This window comes from Orcinus orca, chromosome 19 (assembly GCF_937001465.1).
Source record: "Orcinus orca chromosome 19, mOrcOrc1.1, whole genome shotgun sequence".
In the NCBI taxonomy this organism is placed as follows: domain Eukaryota; kingdom Metazoa; phylum Chordata; class Mammalia; order Artiodactyla; family Delphinidae; genus Orcinus; species Orcinus orca.
The window spans coordinates 49431889-49450004 of record NC_064577.1 but is presented as its reverse complement, the minus strand read 5'-3'; the positions used below and the strand labels follow the sequence as shown (position 1 = coordinate 49450004).

General features: G+C 41.0%; 1 protein-coding gene across 7 annotated transcripts in view; it reads right to left on the bottom strand.

Annotated features, from left to right (window-relative positions):
* The window catches only part of BCAS3 (BCAS3 microtubule associated cell migration factor), a 575920-nt gene that overhangs the window by 115368 nt on the left and 442436 nt on the right, over window positions 1–18116 (bottom strand). For 4 of the 7 annotated variants that reach the window (XM_049701671.1, XM_049701669.1, XM_049701668.1 and 1 more), the window contains one exon: window positions 11198–11254. The exons of the other annotated variants lie outside the window; for them this stretch is intronic. In XM_049701671.1, the coding sequence (XP_049557628.1) occupies window positions 11198–11254 (57 nt within the window). The remainder of the gene's footprint in view (window positions 1–11197; window positions 11255–18116) is intronic. 7 annotated transcript variants of the gene reach the window in all.

The window sequence follows — 18116 nt, the reverse complement described above, 5'->3', positions numbered from 1 at the left end:
AGAGTCCCAGAGAGGAAGGTACCAGGTGTTTCAATGTAGCCAGGCAATCCCAGAGCTTAAAACCTTAAAAGCGAAAAGCTAAAATATTCTTACTGAGAGTTGGGATGAATTTATGGTTGATTTTTCTAGGTAAATAATAATCAGTGTTGTTGTAGTATTGTTGTTGCTAAGCATGCAAGACCTTTCCAGCAATCAAATACTATACTTACCTGCTATTTAAGCAGTGTAGTTAAATTTTCTAATCTTACCAACTACTTGGTCAATCATTTTAGAAAAACAGGAAAACTGATTTGACACAAGGGCGAAGGAGAGATAAAAGCTCAAGGAGGGCTTCCCTGGTGGTGCAGTGTTTAAGAATCCGCCTGCCAATGCAGGGGACAGGGTTCAAGCCCTGGTCCGGGAAGATCCCACATGCCGCGGAGAAACTAAGTCCATGTGCCACAACTACTGAGCCTGCGCTCTAGAGCCCATGAGCCACAACTACTGAGCCCGCATGCCACAGCTACTGAGCCTGCACTCTAGAGCCTGTGCTCTGCAACAAGAGAAGCCACCACAATGAGAAGCCCGCGCACCACAAGGAAGAGTAGCCCCCACTCGCGGCAACTAGAGAAAGCCCGCGCACAGCAACAAAGACCCAATGCTGCCAAAAATAAATAAATAAAATAAATAAATTTATATTTTAAAAAAAGCTCAAGGAAAAGACAATTGATGCATAAACTAAGAAAGTAATTTTACTTTTTAAACCAGTGAGCCTATGTTAAGCACAGAAATGTGCTTCTCACAGTTTTTAAAGCAACTGGGAAAGTAAGTCTTCTTTCAGGTAGTACCATATGAGGCCTCAAAGGACAATGCTTGGGGTGAGGCAGTAGCAGCCCAACAGGGTTAAGTCTCTTCAAGGTTTTAAATAAAAAACAAACATCCAAAAAATAAAAGCATGAAGCACAAAAAACAAAGCAAAACACCTCCCCCCCAAAAAAAATCCACTTAATTTTTATAGGGATTGTTCTCTAATACCTAAGGAAGGGGTTGGTTCTCTTGAATTTTTCTTTAGGGTTGTCTCTGTGCTAAGGAATAAGGTCACAACTGGGGTTTTAATAGGGTCTCCGTGGGCCTAATGTAGAAGAAAAGCTAAAGGACTGAGGTCTTGTGGGTATTATCCTCAGGCTCTTTCTCCTCCAGTCTTCTTTTATATATAAATAAGACAAGAGTTCCAGGCAATTGTGAAGTTAGGGCAGCAAAACATAAGGCAAATTTTATCTCTCTGAGCCTCAGTTTTCCCACATGTAAATTGAGGAGACTGAACTGTAATATATAATCACTCAATCATCCCCAAAGTCCCTTTCAACTGAAAGTACATAACAAAGATAAAAATGCAAAACAAAAACAAACATCAACAACAATCAAAGAAAAAAAAAACAACCCACTTCTAAACCTCTACTCCTCAGCTGGAATCTGATGGTAGGACTTCATGAAACACCAGCCCAGAGGTATTCATGACCCCTCAATCCTGGGTCTGACAGCCTCCTAGTGATAGAGCTCATGTTCCATCCCCCCCAGGTCCAAATTCCTGAGGGTGACTGTCGAAACAATAGGGGTAACAATGACATCACAATGATAGTATTGATAATAAGGCCAATAAATGCTATTATTAATGATAATAACAGCTAACATTACTGAGCTCTTATTAAGGGCCAGCCACTAGAAACGTCACATCTATTTACTCAGTCAATTCTCGTAACAACTCTATGAGGAATTAACCCTGATATTATCTCCATTTTGCAGATGAAGAAACTGAGGCTGAGGCACAGAGCAGTTAGGCAAGTAGCGGGAGCAAATGATGCAGCAACAAATCACTGAATCGCCAAGATCCAAGGGGGAGGGGGTCCACAGGGCTCCTACACAGCACCGCAGGACGCTAAGGACAGGACAGAGCTCCCAAGAGAGAAGACTTAGCCCACCGAGGTGGAGCCAGTGGGGTTAGCCGACTGAGAACTGAGAGCTACGGGTTGCATCTTGACTCTGCCACTGCAGTTAATCCAAGTCAATTTCCTTGTCTGTAAGACAAGGGCAGAGGATGAGATAACCTTTAAGGCCCTTTTCAGCTCTGACATTCTCCATGAGGGACCATGTTCCATAAGGACTCAGCAACTGTTTGATTCCCAGGCTTTTTTTTTTTTTAAGTTCTTCATTTCTATTTTAAAAAATTGCATGTTCCCGTGGCCCTGGAATGCCTGCCTCTGGCCCCTCTGGAGCCCTGGGTTATGTGAAAGCAGCCGTGCCAAGCTGGCCCATGGGCGGGGCCGAGTCTTCCTGGCTGGCCTGTGACATGTTCCTGACGTACTGTGTGGTCAAGGAGCTGGAACTGGGGGGGCTGAACAAGGGCCAAGCCTTGCACTTCAGCTTCCTGACCTGGCAGCCATTCAGAGAGACCCTGCTAAGTGCTATTTCCTAAATACACTCTCTTTTCATAACAATCTTACCACATTGCTTTCCTTTACAAGCGCTCTTAAAAAAGGGAACTGGACTCCTTCTGCTTAATCTACACAGACTACATTTGGAAACCATCAGAAACTGAACTCTAAACAAAACGTTATTAATGTGTTGTAATCTGCCCTCTATGTTGCAGATGAAAAGAAAATGTTTTATAGTTTCAGAGCATACGTTTTAATTGCCTTTTAAGAGTGCATATACTTTTAGTACTTAGTGTTATAAAACTGTAGTATCTGTTTCTTGATAACTGTTGAGTGATCTCAGCTATTTTTATTAGTTTTTTTTCCTTATCCTTTTCTCCCTTTTTCTCCTAAACTGCCACCCATCAAAGTTCCTTTAGATCAAGCTTGATAGAGGGCTCACATATTTGAGATCTTCCATTATAAATAGCTTCTTAACAACATCCACCTCACTATAAAACACTTGTTCCTGAAAATGAGTTCTATAAACAAAGATGGAGTGGGTGGCTTTGTCTAATAAGCCAGTATAGCTGGGAACTGTGCAGTCTAGCCTTTTCCCAGTTTGCTATTGCTTTTTTATGGGGGCCAGATGACCCACGGAGATCTGATGCTCTTGCTACTTTTCTCAACTGTACAGGCCTGTCCCAAGAGACTAACATATCAGTCATCAGCCCAGAGGTTTCAAGGGCAGAGTCTTGGACATACCAAGATCCAGTTTGCTTTTCAGCAAGGAATCCCAAATTCATTAGAATTAGGCCTGAAGTTAACAGAGGATTGGGCTCTCCACCAGCTTGTCACCAGGCTGACAACTCCCCGGAAGGCTGGGTCACTTGACAGAGTCTGAGGGGCTGAGGTCTCCATTGTCCCACCCTCCAGATGGACAAATGATGCCCAGCTCTTGGACCAGTGATATAAACCTGAATCACAGGCTCACAGGAAATGAAATGACCTTTCTAAGCGAAGGGTTTCTTGGGGCAGGGCCGGGGGATGGGAGCATTTGGCCATCTGGATTCCTGGCCAGGAGGAAACTGTCTCTTGAGTGGTCCAAGTATTAAGTACTCCCAGTGACACAAAGCACCACAATGGCAGCCACAAATGATAAAACCTTTCCAGGAACATCTAATATAACACAATGTTCAAAAACCAGATTTACAGAGACTCCTTCGACCAGAAGGATCCATGGAGATGATGTAGTCCATCACTCATTTTCAGGTGAGGAACTGAAGCCAACACGGGCAAGTTATTTACCCAAGGTCTCATGGCCTACGGGAGCTCAGAAACCTGGTTTCTAGTTCTCCACCTGGCTCTTCACCACCTACAGGATGACCATCGGTGAGTAAAGGAAGCGTCACTGGAAGGAATTCCCTTTAGTCATCTGAAAATGGGACCATGTGCCCTTTAATTTCAGTTTCTTTTCAGAGATAGCCATCTTCCTTATCTCAAACATTAACTCAAATGTTTCTTATGATGTCTCCAGTGTTTCCCTAATGTCTTCATGACTCACTGGATATTATGGCTTGATACAGTACAGAGCAGTGCTCAGTTACAACCTTAGTTTCTAAAGCAATTTTTTTTTATGAAAAACAAGCCTTCCTCTCAGTTCCCTTGCCATCAAAACTTGCACAATATATTGAGAATTCTTGCAATGGCTCAGCAGGGCCGATTTTCATAATGTGTCAGAATCCTCAATGTGAAGGAGCAGTTGTTTATAAATCTATCAAAACTGAATTTTTTTTTTTTTGTCTGCATTGGGTCTTTGTTGCCGTGTGTGGGCTTTCTCTAGTTGCAGTGAGTGGGGGCTACTCTTCATCGCAGTGCTCAGGCTTCTCATTGCGGTGGCTTCTCTTGTTGCGGAGCACGGGCTCTAGGCGCGCAGGCTTCAGTAGTTGTGGCATGCGGGCTCAGTAGTTGTGGTTCGCAGGCTCTGGAGCGCAGGCTCAGTAGTTGTGGCACACGGGCTTAGTTGTCCCGCGGCATGTGGGATCTTCCCGGACCAGAGCTCGAACCCGTGTCCCCTGCATTGGCAGGCGGATTCTTAACCACTGTGCCACCAAGGAAGTCCCCAATTTGTGATTCGTAATCTCTGGGGCAGGTGACATTTTAATAACCGAAAAAAATCGGCTCAAAAGAAAGCTTTGAAAAATTGGGTCATCCTATTTTCATACTCCAGGGGTCTGCAAGCTAGATATGGCAAGTCTTTCCCTTTTTTGACAGATCATAGGTCAAGTGGTTATAATTATAAAAAGATTGGACAGAGAACAGCTACTTAAACATCCTGGAAATAACTTCTTCTACCACCATTTTATAACCACTTCTAAAGAATTCTCTTCTGGGATGAAACAATGTGAAACCAAGAGTTTCCCTTAGACAGGTTAAGGGAAAGCCCTTCCATTCAGTCATTTTTGCATTAACTGGTGCTCCTAAAACAAACTGGGTTTTTTTGTTTGTTTTTTTTCCGCCGTGCCATGAGGCATGCGGGATCTTAGTTCCCCGACCAGGGATCAAACCCGTGCCCCCCGCAATGGAAGTGCTGAGTCTTAACCACTGGACCGACAGGGAAGTCTAAAACAAACTGTTTCTCCACCCAGGGAAATAATTCTGTGTTGGGATACTGGAGTCCATCTCTGCTGCCGAGATCTCTCTCCTTAAGATCTCAGCAATATAGTTTTTGGGTGTGTTTCATGACCTTTTGTGCTAGCAAATAAGCCTTTGGAGGATTAAAATTAACTTTCTCATCCTAGTTTAAAGAGTGCTCTGCTCTGGGAACATGAAAAAAAAAAAAAAAAAAAAAAAAAACCCGAGTCCTGTGCCAAATACCCAGTCTAGCAGTGCTGATATTGCTTTCAAGGCTCTTACTTTAAAAATAAATTTTTACAGGAGTAGCAGAGAAAGTAGCAAAAGAATATACAAAAGCTCCTCTTTTTAAGATCAAAGAAGAATCAAGTTTTGTGTTACAAGTATTTGAGGATATACTACTACTTTAAACTACTCCAAGTGGTCTAAAGCATTAAATGTGCCTCAAACTTCCTGACCTATAGATCTAAAAGTAATCACTCACCTTGACCTATGTATCCTAATATGGACTAAATAGAATATTCAATGAAGTCCTGGTATCATATGTGTTAGGAGCCTTAAAATCAGGCTATCAGAACTGGTCATCTGCCCACAGAGCTGGCTAGATAAATTTCCACAATGACACACTCCTGGAATGAACATTGAGGGACTCAGGTCAGGGCCACTTCCTGTTACGAAAGCACAAGGCAGACAAATTCTCACCATATGGCCTTTACCCTCTGATCTTATATCTTACCTGTCCTCCCTTCAGCTTCAACTCAAAAATCTATTCCTTTACCTCTGGACAAGCAACACAGGGAAACTGTATTAAATCATCCAAAGCAAAATACAGGCCTTTAAAGTGCTTCAACTTTCAGACTCAAACAGGGTGCCACCCTTGATACGTACAATCAGAAGAAGTTCCTTTGGCTGCCTTCGTGGGGCAAGGATTCAAGAAGTGTTCAGGAAGGCAGAAAGCTCTCCAAAAGAAGCTAATTCAAAACAGATTTCCAAGTCAACATCCAAACCGAAGAGATGTGGAAAAATTCAGAAAAGCATCCTAACAAAACATCCCAACAAAGTACCCTAACTCCTTTTTGCAAACCCACAGCTGGTAGGAGCAAAGTTCTAATGTGACAGCCTTTTAAAGCAGCAAGTTGCAACCACAAGTGTGGTTGCTCTTCCAACATTATTTTCTTTGGGAAAATTACATGGGTGGGTAGGGAAGCAAACCCAAGAGGACTGCAGTTTACAAGTCCCGAGGCCTGGGAAGTAGGATGCACAGAACCTGGGAGTGGGGACCTCATGGTAGGGAGGGGAAATCTAACCTTCTTGTACAAGGTGGCTAAGATCTCTGGCCGCTCTTCAGGCAGAGTATACTGCTCTCTATGTGCAAAACTGATCAATAAAATTTTACTGGCAAGGCAAAAGGAGAAACATCTGCTCTAGTCAAGAGCAGCTGTGGTCAGCAATAAGGCAGCTGGCACAGGGTCAAGGCTGTTCTTGCTGGTAGGTGGTATTGTGGTCACCAGTAATTACTTTGGAGAATTTCACGGAGTCAAGGATAACTAAACAGACAAAGAACATTTTATTTTACTTTCTATCTTTAGCCCAGGAGCAAAAATCGTGACATGTTGTATAGAATTCAGAAGCCCGATGCAGTCCATATTTTTCATGGCAGAACTTTTTACCTCGAAGACTGGAAACCCTTAAATGTAAGTATTTCAAAAAATATGTTCTTGACAAGTGACCTCTCCACTCATTATTTCTGATTGAACAGTTCCTGTAGATTGCATTACTCTTTAAGTGTTTCCTTCTGAAAGATATATTATAGAATACTTTAAAGAAAATGTGAAAATTATATTTAGCAAATCAATAAATGGTACAAGTTTTTAAAAACCTCATCTTTATCAAATTTCCATGATATCTTCAAAGTTAAATAAACCCTACAGTGAATGGGAATTTGGAATGTAAATATAAATCTGTTCAATGCATGCAGTTGATAATTTTTCATGGAATGATGAATGTGAGAAAGTAGCAGTTACATTAATATACACTGTACTTAAAAAATTAAACACTTGGGAAATAACCTCTTCAGCCGCTGGAAAATGACAAAGTCTAAGACATTTCAATCAAGTTAATTTCAGTAGGAAAGCAATGCATTTTTCCCACCAGAAACTATATGAAAAAACAAATTAACCAAAATGGGTCTCTGAATGATGGGATAACATCAGCCTCAAGGAGAACTTCATGACTGCTTGTCAATTAAGTTATTCTACACACATATTCATAGGCAAAACTAGCCACATTCATTTTAAATCATGTCAAGGCTGAATGGTCGATATTATATTAAAACGAAAGCAAGATTTGCATTAAAAAAGAAAAGGAAATTCTCTTGCCAACCAAGAGAGCTCACCTGCAGCAGCTGGTATAATTCAGGTATTCAATCTCCAATCAGGCCATGCCAGGTAGGTCATGTCCAAAATATTACTGGATATACAATACTACCCCTAGTGTACCCTCTGATGGCTGGGGCTCCTCGAAATCCTTAGACAGTTTTGGAAGTGGAGGGAGAGACCCAGGGACCAATTGCAACCTACTTTAGACCTATTCCTAACTCAACCATCTCTAGAATGCCACCTTAGACCAGGCCTGGGGTCATGATAGGTCCAGGGTTCTCCCAGGACAGAAAACAATCCTTGATCAGTATGTAAGGAAGGCCAAATCCAGGTGCTAGAAGGCTGGGATTGTAAGTGTCAGCCCTGTCAATCGCTGTACATAGATCACTTGAACCCTCAGAGTGTCAGGTTTTTCACATGTCAGAGGAGGAAGCCTTCCAGCTTTGACATTACATTGAGTCCACAAAGAACAGGTCTCTAGACCTAAAGAGGTGTCCCATCAGCTCCATATCCCTCAGGACTAGGCAGGAAGAGGTCCCCTAACAATCTCCTGTTGTTTTTTCTTTCAATGAGACTTTCACTACCATTAAAAAGAAGTACTAAATTTAGGTGTTCCCTGAGGAACTGGTTTTTATGATAGCCCAACATCTCACAGTTGTTACGTTAAAGCCTACCATCTGAAACCACTGAATGGTAGGCAGAGGACTTCTATGACTTTGAGTTTTACATATAAAATTTCGACCAGAGAGAAAAACTGATGGACATCAGATAATATGGGAACAACTTTTACATCTTCTAAAATAAGCAACTTTAGGACTTCCCTGGTGGTGCAGTGGTTAAGAATTCACCTGCCAATGCAGGGGACACGGGTTCGATCCCTGGTCCAGGAAGACCCCACATGTTGCGGAGCAATTAAGCCCATGCACCGCAACTACTGAGCCTGCACTCTAGAGCCCACAAGCCACAACTACTGAAGCCCGTGAGCCTTGAGTCCGTGCTCCGCAACAAGAGAAGTCACTGTAATGAGAAGCCCGCGCATCGCAACGAAGAGTAAGCCCCCGCTCGCCACAACTAGAGAAAGCCCACAGCAGCAACGAAGACCCAATGCAGCCTAAATAAATAAAATAAGCAACTTTATTAATTTATCAGTAATATTTGCTTAAATACTGCCTAAAATTATAGTCTATTACACTGCGTTTAGGAGGATGAATAGTGAAATCACAAATCCTATGGAGTTTCAGTTAAGTCTTAAAAAACATTGCTCCTTCCCTGTATATCCCATTTTGTAAAATGTAGAATAAATGAAGTCTGTGAGCATCAGGCAATTTTAATAATAAAGTAAAAATCTTCTGAATTTTACCTATTGTTTTTCTTTTATGACACATTTTTGCTAACTTCTAGTCACACTGTTTTCAAACTGATGCCTTTGCCGATGCTATTTCCACAGACTGAATGAACTTTCCTTAGTTTTTTTTGTGCATTTTTTAGCGTGTTGAAAACCTACTTATTTGTCTTCTAAAGACACTATCTTCTAAAGAACTGGCAAAATAAATCCTGATATATCCAATAATGAGATAGTATGCACCCCATTATATGAGATTATAAAGTTCTCAATCTGTTTGGAAGAAACTGGGATTAGGGATTAGTTCATAAAGGCAGCGCGGGACATGACAATCTTTGGAAAACTGATCAACACTATTCCTTCTCCTAAACATCGGCTCAGAAGTGGGATAAACCTCTGTAAAAAAGCAGGTTGACTGGCAGAAGTGAGGCTCTGAAGGTGAATTTTTCCTTTAGCTTCCTGAATTCCAGGTTCTTTTCATTTCAGGAGATTGTTAACTGCAGGTTCTGTACAGCAGCTCTGCTAACTGCAGGTTCTGTACAGCAGCTCTTTGCTATAGCTTGCAGTCAGTGATGTCTTTCTAATTGGAGGAAGGGTCTAAGCGTCACGGGCTAGTCAGTGAAGAAGTTCTCATCATGTCTAAAGCATCAGATATAAAGGGAGGATAGCTAGAATCTGGGTCTGGCAACATTAACCAAATATGGACTGAGTCCAAAATAGACATGAAAGTTATTAAAACACTCTAAACGTCTTTATGTGTTTTAGGTATAGTGACTTAGGGCTCATCGGGACATATCTAAGAGTCTCTTTTGGGTTCTGATATTTATACTGTCTTCTTCATGTTCTTGGCTCCTTCATCTTGAATAACAAGAGCCATTCTGGTCCTAGATATACTTATCACCGAGAAACCATTCCCCTTTAATTAAAACATACACACACACACACACACACACACATTGAATCTTATTCTATTATCCTGAAGGCTCTTAGCCTTCTCAGAAAACTTAAGCATTTACTCAACAAACCTTGTTTCAACCCCTATGTGTCACATGCTATGAGTAGGGGAGAAAGTACAATTTTAAACTGGTTTTATCTCAAAATTATTATTTTATTAGGCTTATTTACTTTCTCTTCTCTTCTGTTATTAGCATAAGGAGATGGCTAAGTCATTTGGGGTGTGTGTGTGTGTATGCGTGTGTGTGTGTGTGTGTGTGTGTGTGTGTGTGTGTGTATTAAATCCTGGCACAAGACAACAAGTAGAGAACAGCAGAGCCAAAGGGAGATACAGGCGCTCGGTGGTCAAACAGCCTGGTTCACTGGCTTTGCCACTCTCTCCTGTATACCAACCTACAAATCGGTAGAAAGAGCAAACTCCTTATTGACTTCCGGAATCACCTTCAAATAGTCAAACCTCTAATGTCAAATCTACCTAATTCAGTGTGTCTATCGTATTGAGGGTCCCCCAAAGAAAGCCTAATTGGATTGTAATTTCAGGTTGGCCTCTTCTGAAGGGTGAGAGACAGGGAGTGAGAGTTGTCGGGGAGGGAGCAGACAGTTTCTCATGGCAAGAGTCCTCTCCTGTCCAAACAGAGGAAAGTTCCCAAGTAAGGGTGGCATATTGAAATCTAATCAAATGGCTAGACTATTTTTACCCTTGAATTCATCAAAATCCTCTCAAGAACAACCACCCTTGGTACTATTTAAGAATGCTTCTTTTGGGGGAAGGTTTTAGTTAAGACTTACTTCAGTGTTTTTGAATTTAATTTAAAAGAAATGAGCCCTTTATAGTCAGTCACAGGGCTGAAAGACACAGGTAAATGAATCCAGTCTACTGAGTAAGATAAGATCGGTCTTGAACTTCTTAGAGTATGTGTGCTAAAATGGATAAGTTTTAAACGAGCATCAACTACAACTCATTCCATTGTAATATCATGGTGCAGTGGAAAGAATATGGACTTTGGGGTCAGATAATCCTGGGTTCAAAGCCTGTCCCTATCACTTATCTTAGGCTCAGTTCTCTTAAAAATATAAATACTATTCTATCTGGCAGGATAGTTGTGAGGATAAGAAAATATGCACATAAAGTGTTTATCACACACACGCAAAAAAAGTGTCCATCACAGAGTAGGCATTCAATAAATGGTAGTTACTGCTATTATTATTATTATTATATGAGGTGACATGCTTACAGTTCCCAAACATCCAAATACCCACACCAAAATGCAGGTCACAAGGAGAATGTAACTGCCCTCACAGAAAATCCCAATCAAAATATTTTTATCATATACATATTTAAAACTCAAGTATAAGACTTTTAGGCCTGCGAACTTCCAATACAACAGTATGGCTTCACACACCTGAGTGTTCTTTTAAAAAAATATATGCACATTTAAAAGGTCAAGTTGTAAAGCCATTTGATTAAAATAGTAATAAAAGAGTAAACATTAACTCACAATTTCTCCTTTGGTCTTTACTATTCCAAGCGGTATCACCTCCCGAATAAGTTGCACCTTAAGACATTGTAAGATTATCTTGATTAAAATCTTTAAGTTCTTAATTTTAAGTAGGGAAAACCTAATCTCCAAAAGCTAAGTTTAATACTTTTAGCATGATCTAGATCTTAACAGTAGCATGTTATCCTCTGCTACTCCTGAAACATGACTGCCCAAAATAAATGAAGTTCCCTTTTTATATTAATTTTAGAGCCACTGATAAAAATACAAATGATTAACATCAGAAAGGAAGAATTGCTCATCGTTAGGCCACCCAAATTTCCAAAAGCATCATAAGTTATAGAAAGCTTGTCTCTGGAATTTCAACAGTTTTCTCAAAGGTGTCAGAGCTATCTACTAGAGGCCTTGCAAATTGAATTAAATAACAAAATAAAGCAAACAAATACCCACCCCCCTAATCTGTCAGTATTTCAAACCTAGGCTTTCCTCTTGGGTATGTAACTATCCTTGATGATAATTCTGTTCAAGCTAGTATTTCCTCTCCAAATTCACTTTTAACCCAAGCTAAATAAGGATGTTGGTGCCAATCAACTCCCACTATCTACAGTATGGTAACCCATTTTATTCACTCTTGCTTTTGCTTCTCAAAAATAAACTCACTAAATCAGCACCTGATCTTCCCCTAAGAACTGTAAACCCATCCTATACGTAGGAAAAATTGACACAAAGATAGGTTATATTGCTTCCGTTGTTAAAAATATCCACTAGTAAAGTTAAAAATCTGAAGCATTCAAGCATTTCGATTTCTTATTTGCTTGTCTGGACTATCTGCAATACGCATTTCGATTTTTGCTATTTCTAGCCACAAAGCCATCACAGGAGTTGGCCTCAGGGCCCGGAGAGGAAATCTGGCTTCCACCTCTGGGACACACGTTTCAGCGCTTATGTCTGACTGACCCTGCCAATCACCCCTGCCAGAAGCCACAAGCCTGGCTTACAATAACAGAGTATATCAAAGAGGACAGGAAAGAAAACAAGACAGTGGCAGGGTCAGCAGAGGATAAGAACATGGTGAAGATGCCCTGTGGAAGCAGGGAACGGGGAGCCATATATTCATCGTATCGACTGTGTTTCTCAGAAAAGGCAAAGTCATAAATGCTTTGGACCTTGACTGCCAAAGTCGGCCCTGTACTACCATAAAATTACTGCCAGACGTAACTAGGAGAGCAGATTGTCTCGTTATGATGGGATGGGTCAAGAAGAAACACTCTTGTTCACACGAACTTGTAATTACAACCCATATGCTTAAACCAACTCAGAGTGGTGATCGTGGTAACTGTATATTGACCTCTGATATAAAGATCATCCATGTAAAGTGACTCTTTTCACTAGAACCATCCAGTTCAAGAACAGTGGTAATCCATGCTTGCCTCCATAGAAGAACATGCCTAATCCACTGTGCACTGTGATCATAAAGTCAGCAAATTTAAAAGGCGTAGAGAGGAGAACAGAAAAGTCGTTAAGAGCTGGGGAGAGGGTTTATAGTCAGTCTGGGTTTGACCTTGACTCTGCTACTTATGAGCTGTGTGATCTTGGGGAAGTTACTAGTTTCTCTGAATCGCAGTTTTCTCAGAGAATTATTATGAGCACTCAATGTCCAAAAAAAAAGATAAACTTTCAATATATGTTAACTTATTATTAAAGACAGCTATGTATTATAAAAACAGAAGATAACTTTTTAAAGGCCGCTCTCTTAGGCCTGACATTCCCAGTCTACTTTTAGTCTCAATCAACTTTTTCAGCCTTCGCTTCTACTACTTCCCTTCACATCCACTATCCAACTTTCCTGCCTCTACTACTTTATTTGTGTCATGCCCTCTGCATAAAATCACCATTAGAGTCACCTTTGAAGATTCAAGCCTACTGTTCAAATAACACCTTCTTCAAAAAGCCTTTTTTTTTTATCTTCCCCATCTCTCTCCACTAAATTACTCATAATATCTTGTAACCTTCTGACAACTATTTTATGCTGTCTGTTATAGGCATTTGTACATAAACAGAGTACCTAGCACAGGGCTTTGTCCACAGTAGCACTTAGTAAAGGTTAATTAGAGGAATAAACAAATAACAACAATTCTCTCTCTAATAAGAAAATGAGCAACTTGCCTTCACACTCCCACTTCCCTACAGAACCCCACGAAAACGCCGATGCCTCATTAACTCCGGCGGGACGGGAGAGACAGAGGCTGCCAGGAGCCCAAGCTGTGAGAGTTGGCACTTCTCTCTTTGCATCCAAGGAGTTAAACTGAGTCCTGGGGAGATAAAAATCTCCGGTTTTATTGTTTAGTGAGGCTGCCTGACAAACGAAGATCCAGCTGCAATTGTAACATTCCAAGCTCAGAAGGCGCCAAGTTTTACTAACTATAATTTAACTGGTCCGACTGCTGCAGTCCAAATTCTTGTTTGGATAATCAGTCTTTGTTTGAATATGTTCAAAAACAGCACAGACTAGCATTAGCCTCTGGGTATGTCATGTGAGCTGATTACCCTGTGGCTCCCAGTAGCAGAAACTCATACACAAGAGGAGGATTATTTTCCTAGTATTACTGTTAGGCTAACATATAATCAGTCCTTTTCTCCCAGTCTCCACATCTCGTCCACAGCCTCCCCCAACCTTTTTTTTTTCCTCCTTTCTTTTTTCTTCTCTTTTTTCTCCCTCTCTCTCTTTTTTTTTTTATAATTCAAAAGTCTTCTTTCCAAGTTCAACCAAAGTTTAAAGGTGAAAAGGTCAAGAAAGTTTCATGGCTGTGGCTGTTTAGAAAAGGGTAGGACTAACTGTGGTCTCTAGCTCAGCCTCTACTAAAGGCTCAAGAAGCTCATATTTCACTGTACTTCTGCAGCGCCCAGTTGCCTTGACACAATCTGTTTGGAATGAAATTAAGCCCTTGTTAATCATTTTTAACATAATAGAATAATAATAACTTCACCTGCCAAACAATCATTTCATACTTAAGCAACTCAAGTGGCTCATTTGTTTGTTAAAAAAAAAAAAAAATCCAAATTCTCCAAGTTGTACGTTTTAACTGGAGGACACTCGTTTGGGATCTACCCACCCTGCCCGTCTGCAAGTCATTCGGCTCTCTCTAACAAGCCAAGAAGGATTCTGGAAACTCTGCACCTATCCTGTCACTTGGGCCTTGCTCTGGCCATTCTCAAAGAGCCCAAATGAGTTGACAGTGCCTGGCTGACAGAAAATGCTAGACAGTATTTGCCATTAGTATTTTGGAGGGGAAATCCTGACTCAGAGGTACAGTTCTAGCAATCAGTGGAAAAACTGCTGGTGGGGAAAAACCATGGCTCGGAAAAGGCTGGAATGATTAGCCATTGGTACATGGGTTGGCGAAATGCTGCAAACTGGGAAATTGAAGTGGGAGCTCTCAACTGGTCTGGAATTGTAGGTGTAAATCTGGTCCCAGCAGCTCCTGTATTGCTAGAGGGAAGGCCACCAAAGGAGAAGGAAACTCTGCTCCCTGGGAGGGATACCTGTTTATTTTACAATTAACAACAGCAAAGGAACGCTTTCTGAAATTCTTCCTGGAAGGCACAGAATTTAATCCTATACAACAGTTTGAATCTGCAAGGTCTTAGCTGAGATGACAGGTAGAAATCAGAGTACTTCAGAGCTGGCTCCAGTTACAGAGAGAGACATAAGGAACCAAGAAAAGCCCCTTCTGGGGCCAAAATTCTAAACTGTGCAGTGATCTAGGATTTGAGAGAGGAGGAGAAGAAAAAAGACGGCGCTGTGCATTAGGGCGCAGTGGGAAATGGATAGGAAGTGAGGTCTAATGGTTGAAGGTTTATCATTTATCTACTCCTCTGCATCCTTGCTCCATGCATTCTGGGGCAAAGGAAGAAGGTTTCTATTGTGAATTTCCACAACTTCTAAGAGTCGTATGTTAGACATGTACTCATCTTTAATATCAATGAATTACACCTTCTACTAACTTAAATCATGCTGAAATTTAAGACCATGTTTTTCCTCCCTTCTGTGGGTACTGAGTGAAAAAAAAACCCAGGCCCACTGATATTCATAGTGCTCAATTCACATTAATTAGAATTATAGAATGCCACAGCCGGAAGAGCTCTTAAAGAAAGGTTAACGTAGAAGTGTCTCAGGGGCCAGAACTGAGGCCACACAGGGATTTCCCCTGTACCCTCCATTAACAAAACATCTCCACCTGTATCTGTTTTATATATTGGGGTCCTGCAAAAATTTCACTAGAAGAAAAGGCTCTGCTGTTGGGGAGGAACGGGTAAGAGGGAGGTTTGAAAACCAAAGAGCTGGTCCAATCTTTCATTTTAAAGTTAACGAAACGCGGGTCTGTGAGGCTGTGACTTGGCCAAGGTCCCTCAGTGAGTAGAGAACAGGGTTAAGACAAGAATTCCTCTGCAGCCCCCAGTTCAGTATGTGCTCCATCTCCAAACCATGTCTGTCTGCTCCACCTTTCAGGGAAGCCCTGCCTCCATTTACTGTGTTTGCATCACAAGACTGCAACCTAAAAAGAAACACTTTTTAGAAATATTTAACTGGCACAAGAAGTCAAATTAACGATCATTTTTTAGATCTGGACAATGAACTACGGCAAGCCTGGTTGATGGCCATCTTTAGTTGTAAAATCACTTCTGCTAAAGCCATTAGCCACGAAGTGTTCTGGGCAGCTCGGATTTTACAACAAAACCTGTAAAAGCTAGGGGTCAAAACTTTTCCCTGGGGCTTAAAGGTGTGAAGCTTCTGAAATGAAGCTTGGGTACTCAGAACCTTCCCAATCAGCTCTAATCTTCACCACCTCCTTTTGATTATCCCTTGAAGAGTGTTGCTAGATAATATGGAGGGGGAAAGAAAAAAAGCCCAATAAAAAAAGGAAGTATTTTTAGCCTCTTTTTAAGCGGTGACAAAGTTTATCACACTCCTACTCAAATTAGTCACACAGGTTAGTCCCAAGGGAGAGCAGTCTGGCTACAGATCATTGCAAAGGAATGACTTCTTGGAGGCCTAAAACAAACACTTAGGCACATGGTTCCATCTGGAAATATAGTCAAATAGAAGCAAATTCCACGAAATTCCCAACTGATGCAAGCAACATAATTTTGTATCTTACAATACTAGCTTGGACTAGCTGCTGTGGTCTGCTAAATAGATACATGACTCTAAAATGAGGATAAAGACAATAGTTACTTTAATAATGATAATAATAATAATTATTTCCAATATGCTTATTCACAAGGGTTGAAGATGCCAATACAGCAGCAATGGAGAAGAGAGAGAACAACTGAGGAGAAAACAAGACTTGCAAAGAATTTCCCACCATTTTGGTTCTTTCTCCTTTTAAGAAAGAGAAAATTGGTCCTGAATCCTCACGATGAAACTCAGGGACTTGAGGTTTTTTAAAGTTTTTCTTCACAAGCAAGAGGGTTTTCAGGGAAGGACTAGCACGTGGGCCATGCAATTGGTTATCTTCAAGGGTCTGTCAAAGTGCCATAAATGCAGCAAAGATTCCCACATGAGTCTCTGTTTCTCTGTTCAAATATGAAAACCACCCCTTCTTACCCTGCCAGATATAGCCCCCTATTCTTTTTTGCCAAAATGCATTAGTTATGAAGCATTACTGCCAGTAGGTACAGTTACATAAAACATGCATGCTTACCCAAAATTAATTGTTTCCAAGCTATGTGGGAAACTAAGCACCCGGTACATGAATAACTCATAGTCACTAACTTTGTGGAATATTTTAAAACTTACCTTCTTATTTCTTTTGAAGACAGGGTTGCCTTAATACCCAGCATGGTTTTGTATTATAGATTTGTACCTCGAGAAATTTCTAACACGGGTTAGAAATGGCTTTGCCACTCATGAACTTCATGAGTTTACGACCTTGAACAAGTAGCTGAACTTTATAAAACCTGTTTCTTATCTGTAAAATGGGAACAGAAGAGAGCAATAAAAAAATATAACCTTTATCAATGTTTGTGTTATTGTAGAATTTCTGGGGTTATCTCGTGGTGGGCCAGGGAGAGCTGCATTGCTTAAAATTTTTAGGGGAAAAAGTTAAGTAATTTGACAGACAAATAATTCATATGTTAAAACAAACATATACATTGTGGAAGAGAATACAATATCAACACTCATTTTAAGATAAAACCCTAGCTTCAAGAAAAATTTTAAGCCAGTAGCAGTCAAGGTTGTGGGTCCAGAGTTGGGGAATGAGCAAAGGGGACACATAAGCATCCCTCTTCTGCTATTCGAGGTACTTCAATGGAAAAGTTTTAGAAGCACAAGAAGGTGGTTCCCCAACTCAGACTGGGGCTGCTGAGGAGAAAAATTATTAAATTTAGACAGAAAATTGATGTGTGACTTAAAAGGTGACAGCTTTCATCCTTTAGGATAACATGCAATGATTTGGGAAAATACTGTAATTATTGGACCTATTACTTTAGTGCTTTTAAATCCTTTTAAAATACACTATGGGGGGACTTCCCTGGCAGTCCAGTGGTTAAGACTTTGCCTTCCAAAGCACGGGGGGCAGGTTCGATCCCTCATCAGGGAGCTAAGATCCCACATGCCTCGCGGCCAAAAAAACAAAACATAAAACAGAAGCAATATCGTAGCAAATTCAATAGAGACTTAAAAATATATATACATTATAGGGCTTCCCTGATGGCGCAGTGGTTAAGAATCTGCCTGCCAATGCAGGGGACATGGGTTTGAGCCCTGGTCCGGGAAGATCCTACATGCCATGGAGCAACTAAGCCCGCAGGCCACAACTACTGAGCCTGTGTGCCACAACTACTGAAGCTTGAGTATCTAGAGCCCGTGCTCCGCAACAAGAGAAGCCACCGCAATGAGAAGCCCGCGCACCAC